A 25,443-nucleotide genomic window follows, 5' to 3' on the forward strand; every position below is an offset into this window, starting at 1 on the left:
CGGTCCAGGAGCTCATCCGTTAGAGGCACATCGAATACATCCACGGACCTCGCCCCCACTCGCATCGCGCCTCGATCCGCCCACAGGCCCGTCTGCCAGAAGTACCATATCATCGCATGTTGATTCCAAGTCTGTGAAGAGGGGCCGTAGGAAGCGGAAGCTAGACCGGCCGTGAAGCAAGCGAGGCACGCGATGAGAGTGATTCTCATTACAATGCTGCCAGTAATGGGAGCAGGCCAATCAAGCAAGCGACTGGCAGAGGTGGAATCCACACTTTACAAGGTGGTGCTGCAGCTTTCCGGCCTCAGCATGCTTTACCTGCGTTTGCACCTATGCCTACTGCACCTGGGTTCCCGCCTGTACCAACTACAAATGGGCTCCCGCCTAGGCCCACTGCATCTGGGCTCCCGCCTAGGCCGATGTCGAACATGCCGACTATGCCCAACATGGCCAATCTGCCGCCTCCGCCTCCTGGCCCCATGCCGTTCGAGATGATGAACAACCCGATGGCGTTCATGTCCATGATGGCAGCCATGAGCACAAATATGGGCGGCATACCTCCGCTTCCTCTGGTTAATACCCAAGGCAGTCATGCAGGTGGACGATCACGCGTAGGCAAATGCTACAACTATCATGAGAAAGGCTTCTGTGCTCTTGGTAGTTTGTGTGCCTTCGAGCACGGGGATGGTGATGACATACCACAAGCTGTACCCGAGTACGATCCGGACCAGCCATCGCTGGGTTCAAATCGAACGCGACATGGCGGCGGCAAAGCTGTCAAAGCTCGTGCCCCATTCTCGATGCTTGGTCCATCTTACGACCACACGAACACCACGCTTGTCGTAGAGCAGATCCCCACTGAGAAACTCCGCGAAAAAGACGTTCGAGCGTTTTTCTCTGAGTTTGGTACGGTTGTTGATGTCCAGATGCACACCTTCAAGAGCCTCGCAATTGTAAAGTTTGAGGATAATGCTGCGGCAACCCGAGCTTATATGAGCCCAAAGGCTGTCTTTGAGAACCGCTTTGTCAAGGTTTACTGGTACAAACAGGGCTATGGCGAGGGAGCCTTCGACGGAGAGGTTGAGATGGGTGACGGTGACGGTAACGACTTTTATATGCAAGATGATCGCCTGAATCCTGAAGAGATTGCTAAACGTCAAGCTGAGGCGCAGAAGGCGTTCGAGGAGCGACGCAAGAAGACTCAGGAAGCAGATGCCAAGGCCGCCGAGATTGAGAGGCGACTCAAAGAGAATGATGTCGAGACGAAGCAGATAAGACAGCAGCTTGCCGAGCTGGGTGTAGACTACGACGACGGCATGCATAAGGAACAGTCTCCAGGCCTAGCAAATCTGGCGCTTGAAGCAGAGAACCTCTTTACACTAAAAGAGGCTCCATCTATGGGTCGCGGATATGGCTTTCCTCTTCGTGGTATTCGTCGAGGTCGCGGTACACGCAGAGCAGGATATCTTGGTCGGACCAGCAAGAGCAGTGTAAAGAGACTGGACAATCGCCCACGTCGTCTGGCTGTTTCCGACATCGAGAAAGACACCCCTCGGGACGAGGCACTTCGACAGTATCTCATGGTAAGCATGGAACAGGCATATACACTACTAACACAAACTGACAATGTGCACAGAACGTACCAGGATGTACTAGCATCGACCCACATCCTGAGCAGCCTGACGTGGTCATTCTGACGTTTGAGTACCGCTACCAGGCTGAGACGGTAAGTCGAGATTCAAGTACTTGTGTAACACATCATCTTAACGCGCACAGTTCCTCGACAACTCTCACCAGATCCTTGATGTCGGCGAACTTGTACTTGCCTGGGTGCCTAACGATGCCTTCGGCGGTCTGCCAGTCAGCACCACGACCAAAGAGCCTGAGGCCGCCGCCAACAACGAATTCCATGTCAATGACGACACCAACGGCAATGACGATGACTCTGACTCATCAGCTACTGCCGAGGAGCAGATCAAGGTCGAGGCTGAGGAAGACGAACATGTGGAGCAAGACTTCGATGTCGCAGATGATGCGGACGACTTTCTGTAAGTACTGAACATTATCTGTAGAGAAGGCTAGTCATCTTCTCTACGTGCTGTTCCCCCTCCCCTTTAAGTTGATACCCATTTTGAGCGCGGCGTTTGGTATGATTTCAAGCATGGCATCAGTGGCGTTGTTCAGCGATTGACGGATTTGACGGAAATGGGACATGGCGTTTTACGATACTGCGAGTTCCGCATAGCAATCGCTTTGGAGGCGAAATGGACGTATATTTCCAGTACATGTACAGCACAGCGAGTTGGAAGTTTGGGCTTATGTCGAAAAGGACAACGGTTCTTGGACATCTTTGTACACTACAACGATTTGAAGGTTTGGACTCATGTCAAAAAGGACAAAAGTCTTTAGAGTCCTTTAAGGATTTGACATTGTCGAAGCGAAACTTCCTAATTTCGAAGATTTCACACTCTACGATCTGTCTCGAAGTGTTGGCATTTCCTCATCCAAGCGACGTGATCTTACTCCCACCATTCGGCAGCTTGCACCTCAACACTGCACCAGGATGTATCCTCCCATCCGACCCATTGTTCCACATCGGCTGATACGGCAGCTGATTGATGTTCAAATACATGTACCCATCTTCCCCAATACTCGCCCCATCCGGCCAGATAATCCTCGGATCGCGAACAAACGGTTCAGTCTGCAGCGTCGCCGGATTATACGCATACACAGCATTATGCTCCGGCATCAGCTGATAAACCAGCCCATTAGTATCCCCCTCAAACCCATTCGCATTCCCGCCTCTTTGCCCGTGATTCGTAACATTGTTCGCCGCTTTGATCTCCGCTAGATTGTCGTCTTCAGTCCGCAGTCGCAGATTCGCAGTCGGGATGGAGAATAAGTAATCCGACGTCAACGGCGAATAATACAATCTCTCCCCGTCCGGCGACAACTGCAGTCCATCCAGCCCCTCCCGCAACGTCTGCACCGGCACGCCCATTGTTCGCTGATAAAACGGTATCCCCTGGTAACTCGGCACGTCGCGATCGACCCGAAGCGTACTCGGGTGCTGCGTGAGTCGCCGCCAGCTCTGCCCCGAGCCCAGATCCAACATGATGAACCCCGGTCTTCCTTCATCGCTGCTGTCAACTATATACGCGATTCCCCGCCCTGACTCCGTCACGCTAGACCGCAAGTCGAAGCGTATGTCGTTCATATAACTATCCGGGAAATGCACGCTCGCGGGGAACGTGTATGTCGCATACACACTATCGTTCTTCAAACTGATACCCACAATCTTCGGCCCTCCAGGCTGAGCATATGGCATCGACGGGCCAGCATCGCTGGTAATCGTCGGACGCCCCGTGTCTACGACCCAGAGCGTTTCATCGCGCCCGTCGCTCTCGGGGGTGATGTACAGCGCCTGGACACTAATCAAGCCCGTGCTATTTCCCGAGCCAAAGGGGATGCCGTTCCAGCTGGTGTTCAGCTGTGACATGGGTAGATTGAGGTCGGAAGAAGGATAGGGCGTCTCGGCAGTCTTGTTCACGGCTTCGCCGAGGGTGAAGGTGTAGTTGCCGCGCGTGTAGCTGGCGAAGAAGCGGCCTGTGCTGGAAATGGCGAGCCCGATGGGCCATTGGTCGTAGTAGTAGTGGTATTCCTCGATTTCTGGGCCGTAGCGCCCGGGGTCGACGCGGAGGATTGTTTGGGATTGGGATGAGTTTGGGTACGTTACTTGTGTTGCTGCTGCTGCTTTGGTGCTGAGGAGCAGCGTGGGGAGAAGGGTTGATGGTAACATGGCAGGGTGGATGCTTTGTGGGGAAGTTGGGTGAAGACAATCATAATGTTATGGTACACGTTTTTATCCATCTCCGCTGGGTTACGCAAATACATCATCACTTCCATGGTGGAGTCTAGCAGTAACGGTTGCGGGCCGCTGATCACAAGCTCATGCCTTGCCGATTGGTTGTGTACGAGTTTGGTTTTCGCTGGTGTCCATGACGTTGAAGATTTCCGGAAATAAAGGCGGTACGTCCGGTGATGTACATGTACTTGCGTTAGACTTTGCTCCATCTGCGTCGACACTTCAAAACAAAAACTGAATCGAGCAAAATGGTATTCATCAACATGGGAAGAGTTGGATAGTCGCTATTCAAAACGCCACATGCCAGCCTGATCATCCTTCATACATCAATATCGTGACTCGTTTCCCATCCGCTCATGTACAGTTCTAGATCTTGTACACCATATCACCCGTGAACATAATCTTGTTGCGCTCACTGAGCGCTTCAAGTGCCTGTCTAGCCTCGTCTTCCTCGAATGCTGCTCGTCCAGCACCGCCACCCAATCTCGAATTGACAGCGGCAACTAGAGGGTCCAGATCTGCAGCATCATTGGCAAAGAGCGGGCCATCGATGAGCTGTCCAAGTGCGGTCTGGAATACTTGAAGACGCGCCGGTGAAATGCCTTGCGAGTCTTGTGATTCGGTCTGCGTAGCTGGGAGCTGTGACTCTGGCCGGGATGAAGCTGCGCTGACCTGAGAAGAAGGCTCGCCTGCGCGGGATGACTGTGTACGACCATTTGTACGCTGCGCAGTGCGCTGCGTCTTTGGTGTGACGCTATAAAGGTCTTCGTTATCTACCTCCTCTTGACCATCGTCTGCGGCTGGAGTCCGTGTAGGTTGGCTGCGCGTTGATGGGCCACCAGTACGACGAGATTGTGTGGCTTCCTGTTCATCACCGTTCTCGTCATCGCTTGATTCACCGTCGGTAGACATGGCGTCAGGGTCGCGGGTCGTTCGCCTTCGCTTACGACGATCGTCCTCGACGACTTCCTTGAACAGTGCAAAGCGGAGGATCTCTGCAGCAACCTTCGCATCTTTGAGTTCGACATTCTTTGACAAACGTGCCTTTGCGTGAGCAGTAGAAAGACGGATAAGGGTCTCAAGTGTACGCGCAGTGATGGGAGATGTTTTCCGTGTTCCGGCATCTAGTTGATCGTTTCGTAGTGCCGAGTAGACCTCTACCACATGGTCTGCGGCGCCCTTTGTGAGGATTGGTTTTGCACGCTTTGCGTACTGGATGTATTTCTTGATGAAGGGAATGCTCAGCACTTCAGTCCTTCGTGCTGCGCCTCGGCCACGTTGGATTGTGACACCAGAATGCAGCATGGGGTTGAACTTCTCGTAGACCTCAGTTGGTCGGTTGGCGTCTGTGTCGGTATCGAGGCCAACACCGAGCACTTGAGCGCCATCTTCGCGAACAGGTGCACCTTCTTCTGTACCAGGTTGGCGGTAGCGGTGCATGCGCAATACGTGCTCGGAGATCTGCCTGTCGCGTGCATCTTCGATATCGTCCGTAACGACGAAGAGCAAATCGAAACGTGAGAGCAGGGAATCCGGCAAAGCAATGTTGCGATGCGGGTCCTTGTGAACATCATACTGGCCAAAGATGGGGTTGGCAGCAGCAATGACACTGCATCGGGCATTGAGCGAGGTGTGTATACCAGCTTTGGCGATGGTGACAGTTTGCTGCTCCATTACTTCGTGAATGGCGACTCGATCGACATCAGACATCTTGTCGAATTCGTCGATACAAACGACACCACGGTCAGCAAGGACCATGGCACCGGCTTCGAGGCGTCGTTCTCCCGTCTCCTTGTCTTGAGTGACAGCCGCGGTAAGACCAACACCAGAAGACCCACGACCGGTAGTGGCGATAGCCAGGGGAGCAGTGTTCAAGACGAAGCGGAGAAGTTGCGACTTGGCTGTCGAGGGATCACCAACCATCAGAATGTTGATATCTCCCCTCAAATGAGTGCCGTTTTCGAGGTTCTTCTCCTGTCCTCCGAGCAAGAACAGAAGAATCGCCTTCTTGATATAGTCATGGCCGTAGATGGAGGGTGCCAAAGACTGTGCGAGCATCTCGAAGACGCGCCTATCCTTGGATATCTTGTTGATATTGCGAATATCGGTATCTGTAATGTTGACCTGCGCAATGCCTCCCCCTGACTTGGATGAGAGTAGTATTACATTGTTTGCTAGGATAAGAGTTCGGAAGGTCGAGCTGCCTGTTCCAGCATTGCGATTTCCGAGTGACCGGTAGATGCCGACAAGCTGAATTCTGTCTCCAGGTTTCACGCGATCGACAAGGTCATCATCCATGATAACGTCAACCGAGCGAGGCAGCTGACCAGCAGGCGCACGTTCGGGCATCTCTTGGATGGATATGACCTGATGGTCACGGTATGTGCAGTAGCCGTACTCTGTAATGAGCGCATTGCCCTCGCCGTCCTCGGTCGGATACACACTCGAACTCGCAGCGCCTGTTGTCATGGTCTGGTCGGTGTACTCGCGCATGTGGAACTTCTTCAGGTTCTCGTTGTAATGCACGCTCTTCACAATCTTGGGGCGCACGAGCGACGTCTTGGTCACGATGCCCTCTAGAGACACCATGTGGTTCAGCTGGTTGGAGCTGAGCGTGCGCGGGTTCACTGAAAATTCTCCAAAGCTGCCAATGTAGGCGCAGTAGTATTTCACTTCGTCGGCTATCTCGGTCTTGGGTCGGTCTGTAAATGTTTTGATGACATCTTTGAGGCCCTGGTCGAAGGCTTGGACGAAGGCGAAGGGCTCGTTGAGGAGGCCGTCGGCAAGTTCCCGGTTATGTGCTCTGATCTCGTCTAGGCTGACCTGGGCGGCGTCAGTATGCGCCTGCTGTTTGTGACATGTAGCGACGCACTGTAAGTCTGCGCATTCCCCGGTTCAGCATCACCAAGATGTCTGGTCTGTAGCTTCGCTTCGTCACGTCATCTACACCGAGCAGTCAGCGCCAGCGTCTCGCAGGCCTTCTTCAATGCGTACCGGGGTCGAGAAACTCCTGCGCGAGCCTCACGCGCCGACGCTCATCCTCGTCCCTGATGAACTCGGTCATGATGTGGCTGTGGTTGGAGGGGTGACTTGTTCTGGAGGCTGGAGGCAGTCTCTCAATGCGCGATTGAGGAGCTGGGTCGGTTGCCGGGTACCCTCAAGTGAATGTTCGTTGCGTTGCTATGCTATCGCGATAGAGGGGCTCGGACGGGGGCTCGGACGGGGGTTGAGCGCGTAAATTGCTGAATCGCGTCGCCCTGTTTGAGCCTAGCGCAACTTTATCCATCATCCAGACATTTTGACCGGAGCGTTCCGTCGCTGCTACTGTCTTCTCTCCACATTCTACATGCAGATGATTTGAGATGCTCGATATGAAGCCGCCTGCTTCCGGCGACGTCACCGTCATGGCCTCGTACTGAATTCGACGAAATGCTGAATATTGCCCAGGGAACACGCAAGTGCTTGGCTTCTGAGATGCGCCTCAAGATGCAGAAGCAGGCATGATTACGCCCTAAATTCTGCTTGAACTCGAGTTGATCGGGTTGATCGATTCGACTCGCATGTACACGTCTCTACGCGGGGTCTGGAGCATGTTCCTTCCCGCCCTAACTCAACAGTCTCTGACGTAACCTTTTGCATTGCAGTTGACGTATGCTAGACTTGCAGGTACTCCTATAAATACAGCACTCACCCAGCTATTGAACCTCAGATACCATCATCTTTGGCATTTTGAAAGCAATTTCCTACTAACTCTTCGTCAAACATCATGCCACCAAGAGTCTTCCTTATCACCGGTACCTCCACCGGCTTCGGCCAGGAGCTTGTCAAGGTCGTCCTTCAAAAAGGCGATCACGTCGTTGCCACAGCTCGGAACAGCTCCAAGTTGTCGTTTCCAGACGCCAACGATTCGAACAGTCTGCTTGTTGATCTCGATGTCACCAAGAAAGAGTCAATCAACAAAGCGTTCGAAGCAGCCGTGAAGAAATTCAAGCGCGTTGACGTCGTTGTGAATAATGCGGGGTACGTCGCCATTCACCAAGGCCGTGGTAGTCTCTCTAATCTTCCCGGCGGCATTTAGGTACGGACTTAGCGGACCTTTTGAGACAGTGTCCGAGAAGCAGATTCGCCAGCAGATGGAAATAAACTTCTTTGGTTTGATGGATGTGACCAGGAAAGCTATGGAGACCATGCGAGAACTCAAGACCGGAGGAGTCATTCAAAACGTCACATCTATTGGCGGTCAGATCGGTAGGTTATCATGTAAGCCGCTATGTTCTCTACTAAATCATTTTAGGCGTACCGACTTTCAGCATCTACTGCGCGAGTAAGTGGGCCGTCGAGGGCTTTACTGAAACAATCTCGAAAGAGGTCAAGCCAGAGTGGGGAATCAAGTTCACCTGCATTGAACCTGGAGGCTTCCGCACTGACTGGGCTGGACGTTCCATGGATTTTGGTGAGATCGACCATCCCGCGTACGACCACATCGACGCCAAGAAAGCCATGGGAGAGCGCAATGGCACGCAAGCCGGAGATCCCGCGAAGGCTGCCAAGGTCTTCTACGATTTGGCTGTCATGGACGACCCGCCTATTCGTTGTATCGTTGGTACCGATGCATACTCTGCTATTAACAACAAGCTTGAAACCTACAAAGAGAACGTAAAGAAATTCGAAAAATGGAGCAACAGTACAGATGTCGAGGGATACAAGGCACCCAGCTAGTTGTGCGGCAGAAAAGGGCTGAAGTCCTATATGAGGAAACGTTCTACAGCTGATCGTATCAGCACCGCATTCTGTACGACTACTGCACAAAAACCAACTTAATTCAGAACGACTTTACCTCTTAATTGACCTACCATCTTTTGGCGATCGGTTCATTGCCGACTTTTGGTCGAAGTCATTACGCGCTAACGTTCTGCGGCGCAGTGAGAACGCTGTGAACTCTGCCACGTTGCACCCAAAACACTGGCACTTTCGATGCTGGGGCGAGCCTTGCGCACTTTTGTATTGTCAATTAAACGTGTTTCTGGGTTATAGTTGAGCTCACGAGCCACCTCATCAGTCAAGTTAATATTCTATTGGCCAAAAGTTTGCTCATAACCATTAGCCACAGCACCCTTTGGAAAGTCACCGGCGATGGAGAACATAACCTCTCACCGCACACTTAAAAAACGTACGCCAATGGGAACACAGCGCGTGGCATGATCGTGTCACAGGCGATCGAAGTGTTGTCTGTAGTAGCTATTGACATCGTTCGTAATACTCGGGAGTCTGTTGCACGCATATGCATGAACTACATGGGAAACAATCGCTACGAAAGTACGTATATATACACCCTGATACTGTGCGCCAACAAAATTCGACCCAAACTGGTTTCTCTTCTACAACTACGACTGTGAATGGCGCTTCAGTAGCGGTGTCGGATGTTTTCGTCACAGTCCCCGTTATTCACACCGCTCATTCAATCACAGAAGCTACTTGGGCTTACCTGACGATGCATCTTCTCTGACAGCCTTGTAACAGCACCGCATGACTGTGTATAGGGCGCATGTACTATACCATCAGCACAGAGTGCGCCGTGCGGTTCGACGTCCTCTTTGAGACCAGTTCTGCGGTCAAATTTTCTGTCGACCGCTCGTAGTCCCTACATGGCTACTGAGGCTCGTGCTATCGGAGGTCTGATGAGCACCCAGGGCGTTCTCGCCAACGTCGTAATCACAGACGCATAATTCAATGGAGATCACCTCAGTTTGTCGTGTGCGAGAAACACGTCACTGGAAATGTGGCTAGAAATGTTACTCCTGGTCTTCACGATATACCGTGTATCCGTCTTCTTGTTTCTGCGATACCTTCTTCTGCGAATGATTTTCGATTTTCGATGCAGCAATGGAGATGTTCCAGAGCTCTACTGTTGCACGCTTCTCCATCGCCATCGTCATTTCCTCTCTCATCACCAGCGCTACGTTTTCGCCTCTTGTCTTCCACTTAACTCGCAGCGTTCCGGTCGTACGAGCCCGTCCGCAGGCTGCTGTCGTTCTTCCTCCGAGTATCTCGGGAATATATCCTGACCCAGAGCCGTGTCGCGGCAACTGTTCTTGGGTCCATGACCCGAGTATCGTGTATGATGACAACAAATACTGGCGCTTCACCACCAGTGGAAACATTGCAATCTCCACATCGCGCTTCCTCCAGGGCCCGTGGAAATATCAAGGCGCTCTATTACACAACGGAACGAGCATACATCTGCGCGATGATCAGGATATATGGGTATGGCACTTCATATTCCCACATCCATGTATGATCACTAAGATCTCATCAGGCACCTTCGATAGTCAAGCGCGACGAAACCTGGTACTGCCACTACTCCGTCTCCTTCATTGGATCGCAGCACTCTGAAATCGGCGTCGCGACGTCCACCTCCCTCAGCCCCGGATCCTGGACCGACCACGGCGCCATCGGCCTGCCCCAAAACAGCCGCTACAACCTCATCGACCCCTTCGTCTTCCAAGAATCACGCGATAGCCCGGCTTACTTTACGTTCGGCAGCTACTGGTCCGGCATCCAGCAAATCGAAATGAACAACCATGACGAACTACTCGCATGGGGCGGCGACGAGCGTGATATCAGGACTATCATATCCAACACCACCGCGAACTTTGCGGTGCAGGAGGGCGCAATTGTGTATAAGAACGAAGAGTTTTTCTACGTTTTCTTCAGCGTGGGACAGTGCTGTCGCAGAGACTTCGAACTCGCGCTGCCTGGCGACGAATACCACATCGTAGTTTGTCGCGCCGAACGCATTATTGGCCCGTACTTTGACCGCGAGGGAAGAAATTGTTTGACGCAGAATGGCGGGACGACGGTCCTTGCTAGTCATGGGGATATGTATGCGCCGGGCGGCCAGGGTGTTATGCTGGACCCGAAGAGTGAGAGGACAGTTGTGTATTATCATTATGGTAAGTCCGGAGGTCTGGGATGGTGGAGTGGGGGGAAGGGCTGACGTGAGATAGTGAAGAAGAGCGTGGGATTCGAAGCTGGCGACTTCTTCTTTGGATTCAATTATTTGGATTGGAGGGATGGGTGGCCGTATGTCGTTTCAAGCTCGGACTAGATGAGATGGAAGCAGGCTTCGCAGGTTGGAGGCCTTTGGAAGTGAGATTGCAAGGCTTCTTTTGAGTGAAGCGGGGTTGGATGATCACCCTTGTGTTGGCGTCTAGGTAACGTTTCATGGTTTATGACTGATGATTTGGCGAATCCATGAAGGTTGAACGACATTAGGGGTTGACGTCGGTATGGCGGTACCGGAACCATGAGGCTAGTTGTCTTCCGTTGGGGTCAGTAGCTGTATATGAAGATGTTATGGCCATGTATTCTCTGATCTTATCAATTCTTGTGCTAATGTCGTGAGAATTTCGGAGTGGCTTTCTTCACGGTTTATTAAGTTTCTCTAACTATGTCGAGGATGTTGGCTTCGTGCATCAGATGTTGTCGTGTAGATCAAAGATGCTTAGGCGTCCTATGCCTCCTGTTTGGTACTAGATATAATACTATGCCATGACGTGCAGAAAACATGAGACAGCGCTATAGAGATAGAGCTATAGCGCTAGAAATCGTGGGTAGTCGAGATCGCATTTTTTGAGGCCCAAATGACTGCCATCGCTGCTAAGCTTTGCCGGTGTCTTGGGAGCCGTTCATAGCTCCTTAGCCTAGTTTTTCCAGTCTACAGTTTTGCATACGACTTTACAACTTCGTTGTCGTGCGCGCAATTACTAAACCTGGTTGGTGTGCTATAGGCAGGGATTGAAAGATTTGTTGGAGGCTGAACCGGGCCAGGAACATAATGGGGAAGGCGCAATGTGCGAATTCGCATGTGAGTGATCAAAAAAAGCCAATCCATGCTCTTCGCGTCGCGTAGCTGCATCACATGCAGCAGTGGTTCGCACAATGGCGGTCGTAGCTCCCCGCAAAGAGGTTGGCGGTGCCTGCCATTACGTCACCTGCCTTAGCCTATCCGGCATCCCGGCACGATCGCTGTAAGCGCGACCCTGCCGCCAAGTGTAGTAGGGTGAATACCGGTTTTATCACCCCACCAACCTTACAAGACTGGTGCATAGCACAGCAAATACCTACCTGCATCGCCTCATCTCCAGCCTCTCGCTCAAGCCCCATTTGTCGCTACTACAGTCCACGGAACGTGATCTTCACGTGCACGGCCCATCATGTCTGACGGACCTTCTGATGGTGCGGGGAAGCGAGGCTTCAAAGAGAGATTGTTTCACCCATTCAACCATAGGGCCAGCGAGAAGATCGAGGAGATCCAGAGTAAGCTTGCGAGCACCAAGCTTGAGAAGCCCATGATCAAAGTGGTGCATGCCAAGCACAAGGCCGGAAAGTTCACCAACATCTTCAACACCAACCATCGCCATGACGAGGACCACGAGAAGGCAACCGATGCTAAGCGAAGTCGCATTGCTGAAAACCATCGCTTCAATTCGTTTGCCCCGGAGAGAGAAGGCAACCTGGTGAAGTGGTATGTCGATGGAAGAGACTACTTCTGGGTATGCCTGATCGCACGTGATTTTAAGACCTCGACTAACTTCGTCTAGGCCGTCGCAGAGGCATTGGAGCAAGCGAAGGAGACCATCTACATTGCCGACTGGTGGCTCTCCCCTGAACTGGTTAGCTTCATGTGCATCTCTTCGTGGCCAAAACTTACACTCTGCAGTTCCTGAAGCGGCCCCCTTTTTACAACCAGAAATTTCGATTAGATCAAATACTCAAGCGCAGAGCCCAAGCTGGTGTGAAAATCTACATCTCAGTATACAAGGAGGCGAGTATGAACAGAATTGATAGCAAACTTAGCTAACTCTGTAAAGGTGACTGCGGCTTTGACATGCAACAGTCAACACACCAAGAAGGCAATGATGGGTATGTTCAAAGAGGGAGAACCGGGCTACGGCAATATCAAGGTCATGAGACATCCGGACCACAACGTTTTTGAGAACGCTGGAGACATGACGTTTTACTGGGCGCATCACGAAAAGTTCATTGTCATTGACTACGCCATGGCCTTCATCGGCGGTCTTGATCTTTGCTATGGTCGCTGGGACGAGAAACAACATCCGCTTGCAGATGTGCATCCTTCAGGAGTGCAAAACAACATCTTCCCAGGTCAGGACTTCAACAACAACCGCATCCTCGACTTCGACGGCGTGGATGACTGGAAATCCAACAAGCTCGACAAACTGCAATATGGTCGTATGCCCTGGCATGACGTTGCAATGGGTTTGATTGGTCCATCGGTTTATGACATCGCGGAACATTTTGTCCTTCGCTGGAACTTCATGAAGCGCGACAAGTACAAGCGCGACGAGCGATACGAGTGGCTGACTTTGGAGGGTCGCGAAGGTGATGACGAGGATCTTGTCGGAGTGCAGCGCCCCAAATACCCTGTTGGCGGATACATACATCACCCGAAGTCACCGCTGAGTACCAAGAACCTCGATAACCGTGGAACAGTACATGCACAACTCGTCAGAAGTAGCGCTGATTGGAGCATGGGTATCGAGCCGCATGAGCAGAGCATCCAGAACGCCTACTGCGAACTTATTCGGAACGCCGAACATTTCGTGTATATCGAGAACCAATTCTTCATCACAGCTACGAGCAAGCATGACGAGAGTCCGGTACACAACCAGATCGGCGCGGCCATTGTTGATGCAGTAGTCCGGGCTGCAAAAGAGGGCCGAAACTTCAAAGTCATCATCATCATCCCAGCAATCCCAGGTTTTGCTGGAGATCTGCGCGACAACGCAGCAGCTGGTACGAGGGCCATCATGGACTACCAATTCAAGAGTATCTGTCGTGGAGACGAAAGCATATTCGGCCGCGTCAAGGCACAGGACGTCGATCCCAGCCAGCACATTTTCTTCTTCAACCTGCGTTCGTATGATCGTATAAATTACACTCCTACGCTCAAGAAGCGTGAAGAAGACTCTGGTCTGACATACATGGAACTCGAGCAGGCCGAGATCGAAGAGCTGGAAGCGCCCTTAGAAGAGGAAGGGGAAGCTGCAAGAAAGAAGGCTGCAGAACTTAGGAAACGCTTTGCCGGCGACCATGAGGACGTTGGTCTCGGAGATCAGGCGGCGGCATTCTAGATCCCGACTCCATTGCTGATGACGCCATGTTGACAGACAAGAAGCCAAGCGCCGAAGAATGGGAAGGCGAGCCAGAAGACGAGAAACAACACTTCTTCCAAGAGGAGCTCTACATTCACGCCAAGCTTTGTATCGTCGACGACAAGTACGTCATCTGCGGTTCTTCGAACATCAACGACCGTTCACAACTAGGATTCCACGACTCGGAGCTCTCGATTGTTCTGCACGACAAAGATGAGATTGATACTGAGATGGACGGCAAGCCATACAAGGCTGCTCGACTCGCCCATGAGCTACGTAGCAATCTTTGGCGCGAACATCTCGGTCTTCTCCCACCTCAAACACTCGATGCAAAGGACGACCCTAACGCGCAACCTCCCTCTGAACACAGCCGTAATGACACTCTACCAGGTCCGGAGGCCGACTTTGTGTCCGACCCGCTCTCCTCAAAACTATGGGATGAATGGACTGAACGTGCAACCACCAACACTGAGGTGTTCCGCTCACTGTTCCACGCCGATCCTGACAACAACATCAAGACATTCGAAGACTACGATAGTTTCACGCCTAACCCCAAGGCAGACAAGGACCACAAGCAGGGTCACTTGTATGATAAGGTCCGTCCGGTGGCGGAGATCAGGGCCGAGCTGGATCGCGTCAAGGGTCATTTGGTGTGGATGCAGTTGGAATTCTTGGAGAATGCGGAGTTGGCTGAACGAGGATTGCAGGTCAACTCGTTCACGGAGAGTGTTTATACCTAAGTGCTTTGCTAGCTGGCGTGTAGGCGGGCAACCTAATTCCACGGCGTATTGTTATCGTTCTGATTTAGTTTCGGACGAACGTGAAGCAGAATAGTGGCTGTTTCTGAATTCTGGGACTGTGCTGATAGCATATCTGATGGTCTTTGATCGAGTCTAGTTCTATTTTTGCTATGATAACTCAGCCTGTAAATCTTCATTAACGACATGCTGATGCTTTGTATGAAAAGTCCCCGGGCTTATACACTACCCTCTACATAAGTCCGAACATATTCAGAGTCTTATCGGCACTTGAAAAAGTGCCATGATCATCCTGAAGCTACACAACCTCAACTATCCCACGGCAGACCATCGGTACTCGGTTCGCTCTAGCCAGCCACGAATACTCGCAGCACTTCGTGCCTCTAGAACGCCCCATCCTCAAACCTCTGCACCCCCTCAACATTCGGCCCGTCCAACCATCCCGCCCTACTCTTCACAAACTGCTCAAACCTTGGCTTCATAACGCCCTCCACCAAGTCCAAATCATCCAGCGTCCCCAGCCTCAAGATCCTCCACCCAGGGAACCTCTCACCAACCCTATACATCAGAGTACCACACGTCTGGCAGAAGTAATTCGTCATCGTCTTGCCGCTCTGCACGCCGTGTTTGGTGGAATAGGTCTTGAGATTTGACTGGCCGCGCTCGTGGATCAGGTAGTCGTCGCTGATGGAGAAGTTGGAGGCGAACATGGAGGCGGTGATTTTACGGCAGTCGGTGCAGTTGCAGATTGTGATGTTTGCGATGCCCGGGCCGGTGGTGGGGAAGGAGAGCTGGACGGCGCTGCAGAAACATGATGCGGTTGCGCGGTTGGGAGTTTCAGCGCTGGGGAGAGTGGAGGATTTGGTGGAGTCGGACATGTTTGTGTTTTTTTTTTCGTGGGGAATATGAATGGCTTGTGGTGGATAATGAGGATACTACTTGAGGAGTGCATAGAAGTAGCATACTGGCCATACATATATGGCATCTGTCCTCATCCTGCTTTGTCCTTGTAGAGATTGGTTTCTCGTTTTGTCAAGGGCTGCAGATGGTAACCCCGACTCCGCATCTACTCGATCACTTATTGCCCACGACTTTGGCGCTGCCTTTTTCATTCTGCTTACATGATGGAGACTTTACTATCGCACTACGCATGATTAGTTATCGGCCCTGAGATCCTTAGAATTTTGCAATAATTGCAGACTGAGTTCAGTGGACCTGGGTTGCGATTAGGTGATATTCTTAATATGTCCGCCCAAATCCCATTATGCATGATTTGATATCAAATGTGACGTGGGTTGAGCCGTTCGGGTAGTGATTTGCATTCACGATCGCCTGATGTCACGTTGCTTCACAGGTATATAGACTGAGTTTTCAGCACAACTGATTACCAATGGTTAACGACAAGATCGCTGCATGTTTAGATTTTCACGCACGCTACATCATAGTTTACTCGATGCCTTTGCGCCATCCAGCGTGACAACGAGTTTGCCGAACTGACTCGCATTCTTCATGTCATCGAAGAGTGTGTCGATCTTCTGTACGTCGAGGCCGTGTACGCTACGAGAAACAACTGGCTTCAGTTTCTTGTCTCGTACGAACTTGACCATGTCTGCAAATTCTTTTCGCGAGCCCATGGTCGAGCCGCGGACTTCGATATTGCGCAGGACGGCGCTCATGAGGAAGTCCATCTTGGGTCCAACGGTCATGCCATAGATGGATATGACGCCACCAGCCTGCGAAACGGGTTAGCATTTTGTTGCCAAAATGTGAGGTGGTGAGAGTATGTACCTTGAGCAACCTCGATCCCTTGTTGACGATATCACCACCCGCGCCGTCAACAATCGCATCCAGATACTTCCGGTCCTTTGGCAGCATGCCCTGCAGCTTCTTCTCCCAATCTTTCTCCTTATAGATCACGCCACCCTTCGCGCCCAACTTGACCGCCTTATCAATCTTCGCCTGATCACCACTCGTCACATAGACATTGCAGCCCTGCGCAACGCCAAACAGCAACACCATGAGTGCTACTCCACCGCCAATACCCGTGACCAAGATATTCCTGCCGGCAACCGCATTCCCAGACTTGACGTGGAACGCGCGCCATGCAGTCAATCCCGTCAGAGGCAACGCAGCAGCCTCCTCGTCACTCAGATGCTCGGGGCAAAGCTCCAGCTCACGCTCATGCAGGGTGACGACATCCGCCAGCGTTCCCGCGGGATTCGTCTTGGTGCCGCCCATGATTGCGTAGCCCTTGGGGTCCTCAGGACCCTCGAGATCCTCTTGCCAGCCTGTGCCCGGGTTCAGTATGACGCGCTTGTTGAGCCATTGTGAAGAGCCAGCGGTGACAATGCCAACGCCGTCGGCGAGGAGGGGGACACCGAATGTTGTACCGGGGTACAAGTGTTGGCGGATGAAGAGGTCGCGGTGGTTCAGTGCGGCGGCTGTGAGGGAGATGACGGCCTGAGTGGTGGAATGTCAGAGGAAGCGTGTACTCAGGGGCGACAAACGTACTTCATCCTGTTTTGGTTTTGGCTCGGGAATTGTGATCTTTTCGAGCGGGTAGTAGACCTTCCCTGGCTTGCCCTCGATTTTCTTGATTACGATGGCTGAAGGCATTGTTGTGGAGAGCTTCGTGAGCTAGGCGCGAGGTGCGTAGGTAATGCAAATCTAGTGTGCGCAGTGTGTATATGTAGCGCGACTATCAAGGAGGTCTGAGCTGCGACTTTATGTACACAGAGTATGTATTGTCTGAGCTACGGAAACAACTATTTGATGTACTCATGGCTGTGCGCGCAGAAGGATGGATGACGGAAGACCGAAACGAACCGAGGTTGCGACCCCACTCCAAACTTCGCTGCGCTGACAACTAGGCGACACGATCCTCATGACATAGTTCAACAGACACTAATTTGCTCGTCATTCTGTAAGGAGTACTGTTGCTCATGGTTCTTGTCACTAAAATCATTTTGTATCTTTGCATGTAATGCTAAGTCCAAGAGGACATACATCGTGGAGTCCTTGGCATAAGACAGCAGACTTGCGCAGGTCTGACAAGGACTCTAGTAGCACCTGATGCAGTCAAACAGATCAAGGCCTCCACCTGAACGAGGGGTGTCTCCAGTCCAGATCCTCAATCTCGCCTGTTGACTTGCCAGCCAATTCCTGATCCACATCGACAGTCTCTCTCTTCTTATTGCTCCTCTTCATCCAGAGCAGTAGAACAATACTCGATATTAGAATCGTGCTGCTAGTCGCCAGATTCAATCCATTGCCAATCTTGAAGTTTGGAGCGTCGAATGGCAAGAAGCTCCACGTTGAGATCAGCCCACCAACGTTTCCGAACATGACAACTGTGCCGATGGCAGATGCGCGTGCTGTATCCGTAACGACGTTGGCGGATGCGTGAGCGTTACATAGTGCACCGAAGGAGAAGGCGCCGGATGCTATAATGAAGGTTGCGCCATAGCGGACTTGAGGGTTGTGGCTCGCAAGGAACTGATGTGAAGTTAGTATGCGCATACCATGTGAACGTAGTGTGACTGACCATTATGTACCCGATCATCATTAGCGGAGCGCTTATGATGAACAAAATTGTGCGTCTGTCTATGCGCCAGCTGATGAACGGAAGGAGGACTGTGAAGAAAGCTCCAACGATGTATGGCGGCACGGTGTGGAGTTGTTGGGAGACGACAGTGTTCTTGGGATAGATAGTACGGACGATCGTCGGTGTGAAGAAAGCAAGACCTTGGACAGTGATGTTGTCCAAAAGGAAGATAAAAGAAGTGGCCAAAATGACAGGGTTGAGAATGCCGCGGACCGTCTTCTTCTTGTTGAACTTATCAACAACTTCGCTCTGCCCAACACGTTCTGACTTGACGCGAGCGACCGCAAGATCCTTTTCCTCTTGATTGAGCCAACGGGCTGTCTCCGGGCGGTCGGTAAGGGTGAAAAACGAGATTATCGCGAGAATGCACGTAATGATGCCCTCGATAGCGAAGATCATCCTCCAGCGCTTGAGGCTACCGAAAGAGTCGAGAGTGAGGATCGCCGAGGCAAGTAGCCCTCCGAAAGCACCTGCAAGGGGCGCCATCACGATGTAGAGCGATAAACGGAAGGCAAGTTCGGACCGGCGGTAGAACCTGCTCATATTAATTTTGCTGCTACATGTGCCAATGTGGGATCCTGTACCTAGACATGTAATACGCGATTCCGGGCAGCATACCGGCCTCGAATATTCCCAGTATGAATCGTACGACTGAGATGGTGTGGATGTTGTGGACAAACGCTGTGCCGATGGAAGCAATGCCAAAGCACAGCGTTATGATCGGGATGAACCAGCCTGGGCCTATCCATTTGCAGGCCATGTTGGAAGGAATCTATCAAGTTAACATTGAAATACATTTCAACGCAATTCAAAATCGATTCGATCGCGAGAAAAAAGGATCTGATACATACCTCGAATAGAATGTAACTGATGTAGAAGATGGATAGGACCGCATTGTAGTCGTAGCCCGTCAGACCCAAGTCCTTCTCAAGCCCCGCAAGACGAGCATTGCCAATATTGGCTCGGTCAATAAAACAGAACAAGTACAAAACGGCCACGGTAGGTACGATCATCAAGTCTATCTTGAGTCTTAGCCGCGACTCGGCTTTGGCGTCGAATTGCACGAGCGCATGTCCATATCTGAGGGAGAAAAGTTAGATACGATGACCATCGCAGGTGGATGACAATCACTCACTGATCAGTCGCAGCGTGCCCATGTTCAGCAACGAGGTGTACATCCTGCTTGAGGTCCTCGCTGTGACTCGGCGCAGGCTTCTCTGCCGAGTTCCGCACGTGAAGTCCGTTCATTGTCAATTCAGCTGTCGTCCAGCGTAAGTCGAAGGCGGACGTGTGTGCAAAAGGCAACTCGAAACGCCGCACCAACCGCCCTTATACGCTTCTCATCTTGGCTGACCAAATATTGACCAGGCAAGGTCCAGCTGTGACCATGGCCGCAATCGCGCCTACTTCTAAGGAAGCCAAGAGGAGGGTGAGCACGTGCTAACGGCGAGTGGTTAAGCGCGACACTCAATGGCTGTGCGGTTGTGGAGGAGTGGTCCACTCAGCGTGGAGAAAGTTCGAGCCCGAACCAAGCCATGATCGCCGGTCTCTTCAGAGGCACCAAGACGGTTGTTCTGGAGGGCCTCGGCAGTGTTTGTCGGTACATATATCGGGCCTCGCGTTGGCAGCACCGTGTATCATGCTTCTGGATGGCGGCTCGAAATCTCGCTACCCCGCGACGCCATCATCTGTGATAGATCACCGTGGAGCGGGAGGTCTCATTTCGGTCTAATCTGGGGTCTCCGTTGTTGAAGCTTCTGGGCTGGCTGGGATACCGTGGGGAACGAGAATCGCTTCCTAGCCGGTTGCGGAACGGAACCGCTCCCCGAGCTGATCTGTTGCATCCCATCTGCATTGTTCACACTGACGTGCATTTCGGGCTGTCGCGTTTTTTGGATAATCCAAACAGTCTTTGTCTTTATTTCTGAGAGTTCTGGTAAAGATAGGTTGCTACAGTCGGACCCGCAGCATCAGCAATATCGATAACGCAATGTTAAGCAGCTGCGATAGGACGAAGCATCAGTATCCACAAGCTGGTCGCACCCCATCACAAAGCATATTCATGTATGTCATTATTCGGAAAACGTCTCCGATCGATCTTCTCCACACATACACAATACTGAGGCGCGGGAAAGACATATCTCGTGCGCGTACCATGGGCTTCTGATGAGGGCCGATAGGAGACTCCGATGCGCCACGATGGATACTCAAACACAGGTTCTCCCGATGTGTGTAGGAGGATGAATCATTATCCGGAAGATAAACAGTTCCCACATATGTACTGCATATGTACTGCACATGTACAGTTGCGTTTGAGGAAAGACGACCGAGGACCAAGAACTCAACAATGTAGCGTACCCCTTTGGTCTATCAAATAGTATAATCAGACATCCGAATCCCCAAACTATTCATTTGTATGTGCCACACTCAAAGAATGCCATCTGTAAATGTTGAAACAAGCACTGCCATTTGACTTGCTTCGTTAGATCGCCGCTTGGCTGGCCAAGCATCTGACTTGACGCAAGCGTTGCCCAGTGGGCCTGCCCTTGCACATGCGCACCCTGGAAGCACGGAGATCTTTCCACATACGATAATCCATTGCTTTATAGTGTTTTATGTTTCCACGTCGGGTCGAGCCATGGCAAAGCGTGCCGTAACTGCCATCGTTGCCAAAGCATGTCCCGAAATCCATCTGGATCGTGTCTCAATGTCAAGTGAGGAATATAGTGACCCCAACGATAATCACGAGCATCGGCACGTTCTCTGAGATCCTATGTTGACTATGTAAGTGAAGAACCATAATGGCAAGGCCTGTGTACCCACCTGTCGCCATCTTTCTTCGTTCAGGACGTCGACGAGATGTGATGTGTAGTCCCAGGTCTGGGTCTGAGCAACCGAGCAAACGTTTCTGAGTCTGAGAGATACCCTGATACCACGGCGCTTCAGCTTGGTATAGGTTCTTTTCAGTGCTTCCAGTATGTTGACAAAACGTCGCTCGTCATCGTAGATTCCAAATACTTGGTCGACACCCCGCCTAAAAGTGGAAATTCGAGTATGGACAATGAAATCAATTCGCGTGTTCCCTCGTTGTCCGCAGTAATAAAGTTCGGCCAGCTGTCCGGCAATGCTAGCCATGAAAAGTTGTTCCACGTTGAAGTCTTGTTCCGAAAGCCGCACTGTAACTTTACCAAGTGTCTTTGGAGCTGGTATGTGTATTCGGAGATGGCGGATTGTATCATATGGTTGCAGTCGCTGTCGCTGTTGTTGTGGCGCGCGAGCTTGCCAGAGAGCCTCAGTATCGTAACCCAGTATTTCGCATAGTTTGTTTCCTTGTTGGTCTAGGCTTGGCCTAAGCTCGACATCGAATGTATTCAACGACCAGTAGATTTTATACATTTCCCTGAATGTATTTTCATCGAGATAATTGGGGCTCAACAGCCCGTGAAGTCCTGTATCTTTTGGAACTGGGACACAGTCTGGGTGTGTTGCATCCAATATGATAGGCTCGTGAAAGACACAGACATGTTGATATACCAAGTCTCTGATCTCCATGGGGAACTTGGCGTGGATGCGATCCGTTAACTCACGCAGGTCTGCCTTGCCCTTAGCAAAGATTTGAGAACTAAACTTGCTACATCACTACAATCAGCTGACATCCAATGCTGGGTATCTGGAACATTACTCCACAATCTCGCTCTCTCGCTTCAATTTCAACAATTCAATCTTCTTCTCGAGCTCCAATTGCTCTTTTCTGTAGTCTCGAATGGTCCCTGTCATTTCATTGAATTCGTCCATGACTCCCTGCAATTGAGTGCGACTAGCTTCGATTTCCGACATTATGGGTTGTGATGGTTTAACATGCGGTCGAGGGAGCGAGTGAGGTGGAACTCGTGGGATCTCGTCGTGCATAAGCGAGTTGACCTAAGGGGACACGCCCTATAGGAAGTAGTTCGTCAATGGTGGCTATGCTGACACCTATGTTTTCATTAACCGGGAGGTCTGCAGCCATTGTTTGTCAACTAATTCTTGGTGATTTTCCTTTTGTCTGTTGTAATGCTACATATCGAGTTAGGTACCAGTAGCGTCCATGACGTAGCCTCAATCACAAACAAGATCTGAGAGGATAAAAAAACATATACATAAAAACAACGACACCTATTTCAGATATTTCTCATAACCTGTAAGCAACATGTCTGCAAACAAATCTGAACAAAGCCATCAAAAAACTTCGTCCAAATCAGAATCCTCGCAAAACGCAATCTCTGACCAGGAAATCCGTCAAGAATCCTCCAAAGCCGCCGGTGCAGCAGCTTCTGCCCAGAAAAAGGCAAAGGAGCTAAGAGATGCTGCAGCTGCTGCAGGCGACCCCGACGAGCGCCAGAAATTAACAGAACAAGCCGTCAACGCTGAAATCGAAGCCGAGTCCTTCGGCAAGACTGCAAAATATCTTCGCTCTGGTGCATTCCAAGGCATGGCTGCCGGTGCAGGCCTCGGCCTCGCTCCATCAGCTACTCTAGGCGCATTGACAGGGACGTTGGTAGGAGGCGTGACTTCCGTCATCACGAGCGGACTGGGCGGCGGGATTGGTGCCGCGGCTGGGGCAGCACATGGCCCGATGGTAGACATGGGAAAATTGGCTGGCAAAGGAGTGAAGAAAGCGACGAGCTTTTTGCCATCGTGGGTCGCGAGTGAGGAGCAGAAGAAGACGCTCGAGAAGATGGTCGGGCAGGTAAAAGAGGAGGACATGCCGGATGAGAAGGAGTTGGAGAAGCTGCAAGAAGACGGGGGGAATGCGGCACCAGATGAAGGATGGATGGAAGGCGTGAAAGGGATGATGCCGAATATGGGAGGAGTTGGTGAAGCTGGGGGAGGGGAAGGCGGTGATAGTGCGCCACCGCAAGAGGAGCCTTCGAAGGAGAACATTCAAAAGAATGAGGGCGAAAAGAAGTCAGAGACGGCTGGAAATGAACCAGAAGAGAAAGAGGCTCGCCAAAAGTCGAGTGAAGATGCTCAAGAACCAGATGGTAAAGAAGCAAACTTGACAGAAAGGGAAAAACGATTAGACCAGCGAGAGCAAGAGCTGAACGAGAAAGAGGAAGAATTACGCAAGAAAGAAAAAGACCTGAACGCACGTGAACCTGAAAGTCGAAAGAAGCCACGAAAACTAGAGGCAAAGTCACAGGACAGCATTGTCGACTCAGATAAACCGAAGACTAGAAAGACACCACGTAAACTAGAGACGAGATCGAATGATGGCGGCGCCTAGATCCTAAATATAGCGAATACAACTACACAACCACAAAAACTTATACGCTATTTCGTCTTCTCTACCCTCAAATAGCACTATCCTGCTTAGCAAACTGCCTCGCCAACGCCTCCACACTATCAACCACCCTCTTGAACTCATCCTTCTGCTCACCGCCAACCTCGCCCTGCGCCGCTGGGTCGTCTTCCTGGTTGCTCCACTGTATTTCGAAAGTCGCAAAGTCGAGCTTGGTGTCGAGGTTGTAAATGTCCTTGTTGTCGTCGGACGGGAAGCCGCGGAGCGTCGAGATAAGGGTCATGAGTTCACGGACATCGTCCCTGGATAGGCGTAAGCTTGCAAGCAGCGGAGAGGGGGAGAAATGTAGCGTACTGAGGAACATCGCCTTTCTTCTCAGTGGACTTGGCATTGCCGTTGTAGTTTGTCATGCGCACGCTGGCGGGGCGGTTGAGTTCGCCGATTACTTCGATCTGGTGGGTTGGTGCACCTGCGTTTGATCATGAGTTCCTGACCGCCTTGTTGGGCTCATGCTAGGTACTTACCGGAGAAGGGCTTCGATAGGACAACTTGGAAGCCTTCGCCGGCCGGCTGGGGAGCTACCATACGAGGCATGATGGAAATGATGCGTTCTAGGAATTGAAAGCAAGAAGTTAGTGGATGATGTTAGAGTGTTCAGAGCTGTGTGTTGCACTGGAATTTGACCCCGCGTTCACTGTGCGGTCATCTCAGTTTTGTAGCACTACGTGAACACATGCAGGAACCCTGGGGCTAATTTCATGTTGACATCATGATGAAAGCGTCACGTATTCCTAGTCTATCTAGTGTCCGATCGCATCGAACATCGGTGTGCAATCTCGGATGCATTACAAACGTCAGTGGTGTCCGTGTCTAAAATGATAGTGCCCCTAAATGCAAGACGGAAATCGGACGACGCGAAAACACGTGACGTGACATCATTTTCATATCCCTCTACTGCAGGATATCAGCTACATGGAATAGCTAGGACGTTGCCGACGCATTCGGAACTAGCAAAACTGTAAATAGCTTCAGAACATCGGATCGACTACTAGGTGGTTTCTGCTGTGCTTCTCTGCCTTCTCCAGTGGAGCATACAGACGCTCAGGAGCGACCGCGGCGGCCAAGACCCCCACCTTGGTAGTTGCGCTTCAAATGTCGTTCCTTTCCACATCTACGTCCGCCTCTACGCGACTGGTCGTCAGATCTCCCTCGCGCCCACTGATGCCCATCTTCCGCTGAGAGACCTTTACTTGTTCCACGGGACTGGGGTGCTTGGGTTGGACCAGTGCTGTAGTCCTGGCCATTTGATGGCGATACCAGTCTGGTTTGACCTTCTGGTGTGCGCACAGGAGTTGGGCGTCGGCGTGACTGTCTTGTATGATTATTTGCCTCCTTCGTCTCAATCGAAAAAGAGTCGGGGTGGGCGGAAGGCCTGCCACCATTCTCTTGCATGCGTTTCTCATCCGGAGACCACAACCATGCTCGATCTGGATGCGCGAAATCTGACGTATCTTGAGCAAGTCCGCGGCTTGCAGTACGCTTCGGGAATCCGCCGTGAGCTGCATCGCGGCTTTGCACAGCCTGCTCAGGGCGACGATACGGCTTAGACTGCTTGATCATCTTTTTATTCGTGGGTGTGCGTTGCTGCTGCTTGCGAAAATTGCTCAAACGGGTGGCATATGGCATGGCTTCGCGCTTGCCATTGCGATTGGAGTCGTGACTGACTCTTGAGTCGCGATGTGGGGTGTGATGCGCAT

At 51.5% G+C, this 25,443-nt stretch overlaps 15 protein-coding genes across 15 annotated transcripts in view; 8 read left to right on the forward strand and 7 right to left on the reverse strand.

The window, feature by feature from the left end:
• SNOG_06039 (hypothetical protein) overlaps window positions 1–2,052 on the forward strand; it is a gene marked incomplete at its 3' end in the record, with an annotated part of 2,587 nt that extends 535 nt beyond the window's left edge. The window contains exons 5-7 of the mRNA XM_001796375.1: window positions 186–1,583; window positions 1,679–1,726; window positions 1,777–2,052. Of these exons, the coding sequence (XP_001796427.1) occupies window positions 186–1,583; window positions 1,679–1,726; window positions 1,777–2,052 (1,722 nt within the window). The remainder of the gene's footprint in view (window positions 1–185; window positions 1,584–1,678; window positions 1,727–1,776) is intronic.
• A 448-nt stretch (window positions 2,053–2,500) lies between these two features.
• On the reverse strand, window positions 2,501–3,799 carry SNOG_06040 (hypothetical protein; the record flags this gene model as incomplete). The annotated part of the gene is made up of 1 exon (XM_001796376.1): window positions 2,501–3,799. One exon carries the CDS (start codon window positions 3,797–3,799, stop codon window positions 2,501–2,503), a length of 1,299 nt encoding a protein of 432 aa, XP_001796428.1.
• Window positions 3,800–4,231: 432 nt separating this feature from the next.
• SNOG_06041 (hypothetical protein) lies at window positions 4,232–6,929 on the reverse strand (the record flags this gene model as incomplete). The annotated part of the gene is made up of 2 exons (XM_001796377.1): window positions 4,232–6,736; window positions 6,891–6,929. 2 exons carry the CDS (start codon window positions 6,927–6,929, stop codon window positions 4,232–4,234), a joined length of 2,544 nt encoding a protein of 847 aa, XP_001796429.1.
• Window positions 6,930–7,631: 702 nt separating this feature from the next.
• Window positions 7,632–8,584, forward strand: SNOG_06042 (hypothetical protein; the record flags this gene model as incomplete). The annotated part of the gene is made up of 3 exons (XM_001796378.1): window positions 7,632–7,885; window positions 7,944–8,113; window positions 8,160–8,584. 3 exons carry the CDS (start codon window positions 7,632–7,634, stop codon window positions 8,582–8,584), a joined length of 849 nt encoding a protein of 282 aa, XP_001796430.1.
• Window positions 8,585–9,748: 1,164 nt separating this feature from the next.
• On the forward strand, window positions 9,749–10,862 carry SNOG_06043 (hypothetical protein; the record flags this gene model as incomplete). Its single annotated transcript, XM_001796379.1, has 2 exons — window positions 9,749–10,129; window positions 10,182–10,862. 2 exons carry the CDS (start codon window positions 9,749–9,751, stop codon window positions 10,860–10,862), a joined length of 1,062 nt encoding a protein of 353 aa, XP_001796431.1.
• A 944-nt stretch (window positions 10,863–11,806) lies between these two features.
• Window positions 11,807–12,060, forward strand: SNOG_06044 (hypothetical protein; the record flags this gene model as incomplete). The annotated part of the gene is made up of 2 exons (XM_001796380.1): window positions 11,807–11,895; window positions 11,982–12,060. 2 exons carry the CDS (start codon window positions 11,807–11,809, stop codon window positions 12,058–12,060), a joined length of 168 nt encoding a protein of 55 aa, XP_001796432.1.
• A 21-nt stretch (window positions 12,061–12,081) lies between these two features.
• SNOG_06045 (hypothetical protein) lies at window positions 12,082–14,022 on the forward strand (the record flags this gene model as incomplete). Its single annotated transcript, XM_001796381.1, has 3 exons — window positions 12,082–12,420; window positions 12,469–12,540; window positions 12,739–14,022. 3 exons carry the CDS (start codon window positions 12,082–12,084, stop codon window positions 14,020–14,022), a joined length of 1,695 nt encoding a protein of 564 aa, XP_001796433.1.
• A 26-nt stretch (window positions 14,023–14,048) lies between these two features.
• Window positions 14,049–14,783, forward strand: SNOG_06046 (hypothetical protein; the record flags this gene model as incomplete). The annotated part of the gene is made up of 1 exon (XM_001796382.1): window positions 14,049–14,783. The coding sequence occupies one exon, from the start codon at window positions 14,049–14,051 to the stop codon at window positions 14,781–14,783; it is 735 nt and encodes a 244-aa protein (XP_001796434.1).
• A 401-nt stretch (window positions 14,784–15,184) lies between these two features.
• Window positions 15,185–15,679, reverse strand: SNOG_06047 (hypothetical protein; the record flags this gene model as incomplete). The annotated part of the gene is made up of 1 exon (XM_001796383.1): window positions 15,185–15,679. The coding sequence occupies one exon, from the start codon at window positions 15,677–15,679 to the stop codon at window positions 15,185–15,187; it is 495 nt and encodes a 164-aa protein (XP_001796435.1).
• Window positions 15,680–16,195: 516 nt separating this feature from the next.
• SNOG_06048 (hypothetical protein) lies at window positions 16,196–17,417 on the reverse strand (the record flags this gene model as incomplete). The annotated part of the gene is made up of 3 exons (XM_001796384.1): window positions 16,196–16,534; window positions 16,590–17,261; window positions 17,313–17,417. 3 exons carry the CDS (start codon window positions 17,415–17,417, stop codon window positions 16,241–16,243), a joined length of 1,071 nt encoding a protein of 356 aa, XP_001796436.1. The 3' UTR covers window positions 16,196–16,240.
• A 345-nt stretch (window positions 17,418–17,762) lies between these two features.
• On the reverse strand, window positions 17,763–19,165 carry SNOG_06049 (hypothetical protein; the record flags this gene model as incomplete). Its single annotated transcript, XM_001796385.1, has 4 exons — window positions 17,763–17,848; window positions 17,942–18,296; window positions 18,346–18,940; window positions 18,990–19,165. The coding sequence occupies 4 exons, from the start codon at window positions 19,163–19,165 to the stop codon at window positions 17,763–17,765; spliced, it is 1,212 nt and encodes a 403-aa protein (XP_001796437.1).
• Window positions 19,166–19,792: 627 nt separating this feature from the next.
• On the forward strand, window positions 19,793–20,099 carry SNOG_06050 (hypothetical protein; the record flags this gene model as incomplete). Its single annotated transcript, XM_001796386.1, has 2 exons — window positions 19,793–19,834; window positions 19,896–20,099. 2 exons carry the CDS (start codon window positions 19,793–19,795, stop codon window positions 20,097–20,099), a joined length of 246 nt encoding a protein of 81 aa, XP_001796438.1.
• Window positions 20,100–20,832: 733 nt separating this feature from the next.
• On the reverse strand, window positions 20,833–22,242 carry SNOG_06051 (hypothetical protein; the record flags this gene model as incomplete). The annotated part of the gene is made up of 3 exons (XM_001796387.1): window positions 20,833–21,006; window positions 21,229–22,036; window positions 22,088–22,242. The coding sequence occupies 3 exons, from the start codon at window positions 22,240–22,242 to the stop codon at window positions 20,833–20,835; spliced, it is 1,137 nt and encodes a 378-aa protein (XP_001796439.1).
• Window positions 22,243–22,594: 352 nt separating this feature from the next.
• SNOG_06052 (hypothetical protein) lies at window positions 22,595–23,671 on the forward strand (the record flags this gene model as incomplete). The annotated part of the gene is made up of 1 exon (XM_001796388.1): window positions 22,595–23,671. One exon carries the CDS (start codon window positions 22,595–22,597, stop codon window positions 23,669–23,671), a length of 1,077 nt encoding a protein of 358 aa, XP_001796440.1.
• Window positions 23,672–23,738: 67 nt separating this feature from the next.
• On the reverse strand, window positions 23,739–24,280 carry SNOG_06053 (hypothetical protein; the record flags this gene model as incomplete). The annotated part of the gene is made up of 3 exons (XM_001796389.1): window positions 23,739–23,988; window positions 24,041–24,155; window positions 24,211–24,280. The coding sequence occupies 3 exons, from the start codon at window positions 24,278–24,280 to the stop codon at window positions 23,739–23,741; spliced, it is 435 nt and encodes a 144-aa protein (XP_001796441.1).
• Window positions 24,281–25,443: the final 1,163 nt, after the last annotated feature.

The sequence above is a fragment of the Parastagonospora nodorum genome (genome assembly GCF_000146915.1).
Source record: "Parastagonospora nodorum SN15 chromosome Unknown scaffold_8, whole genome shotgun sequence".
NCBI lineage: Eukaryota > Fungi > Ascomycota > Dothideomycetes > Pleosporales > Phaeosphaeriaceae > Parastagonospora > Parastagonospora nodorum.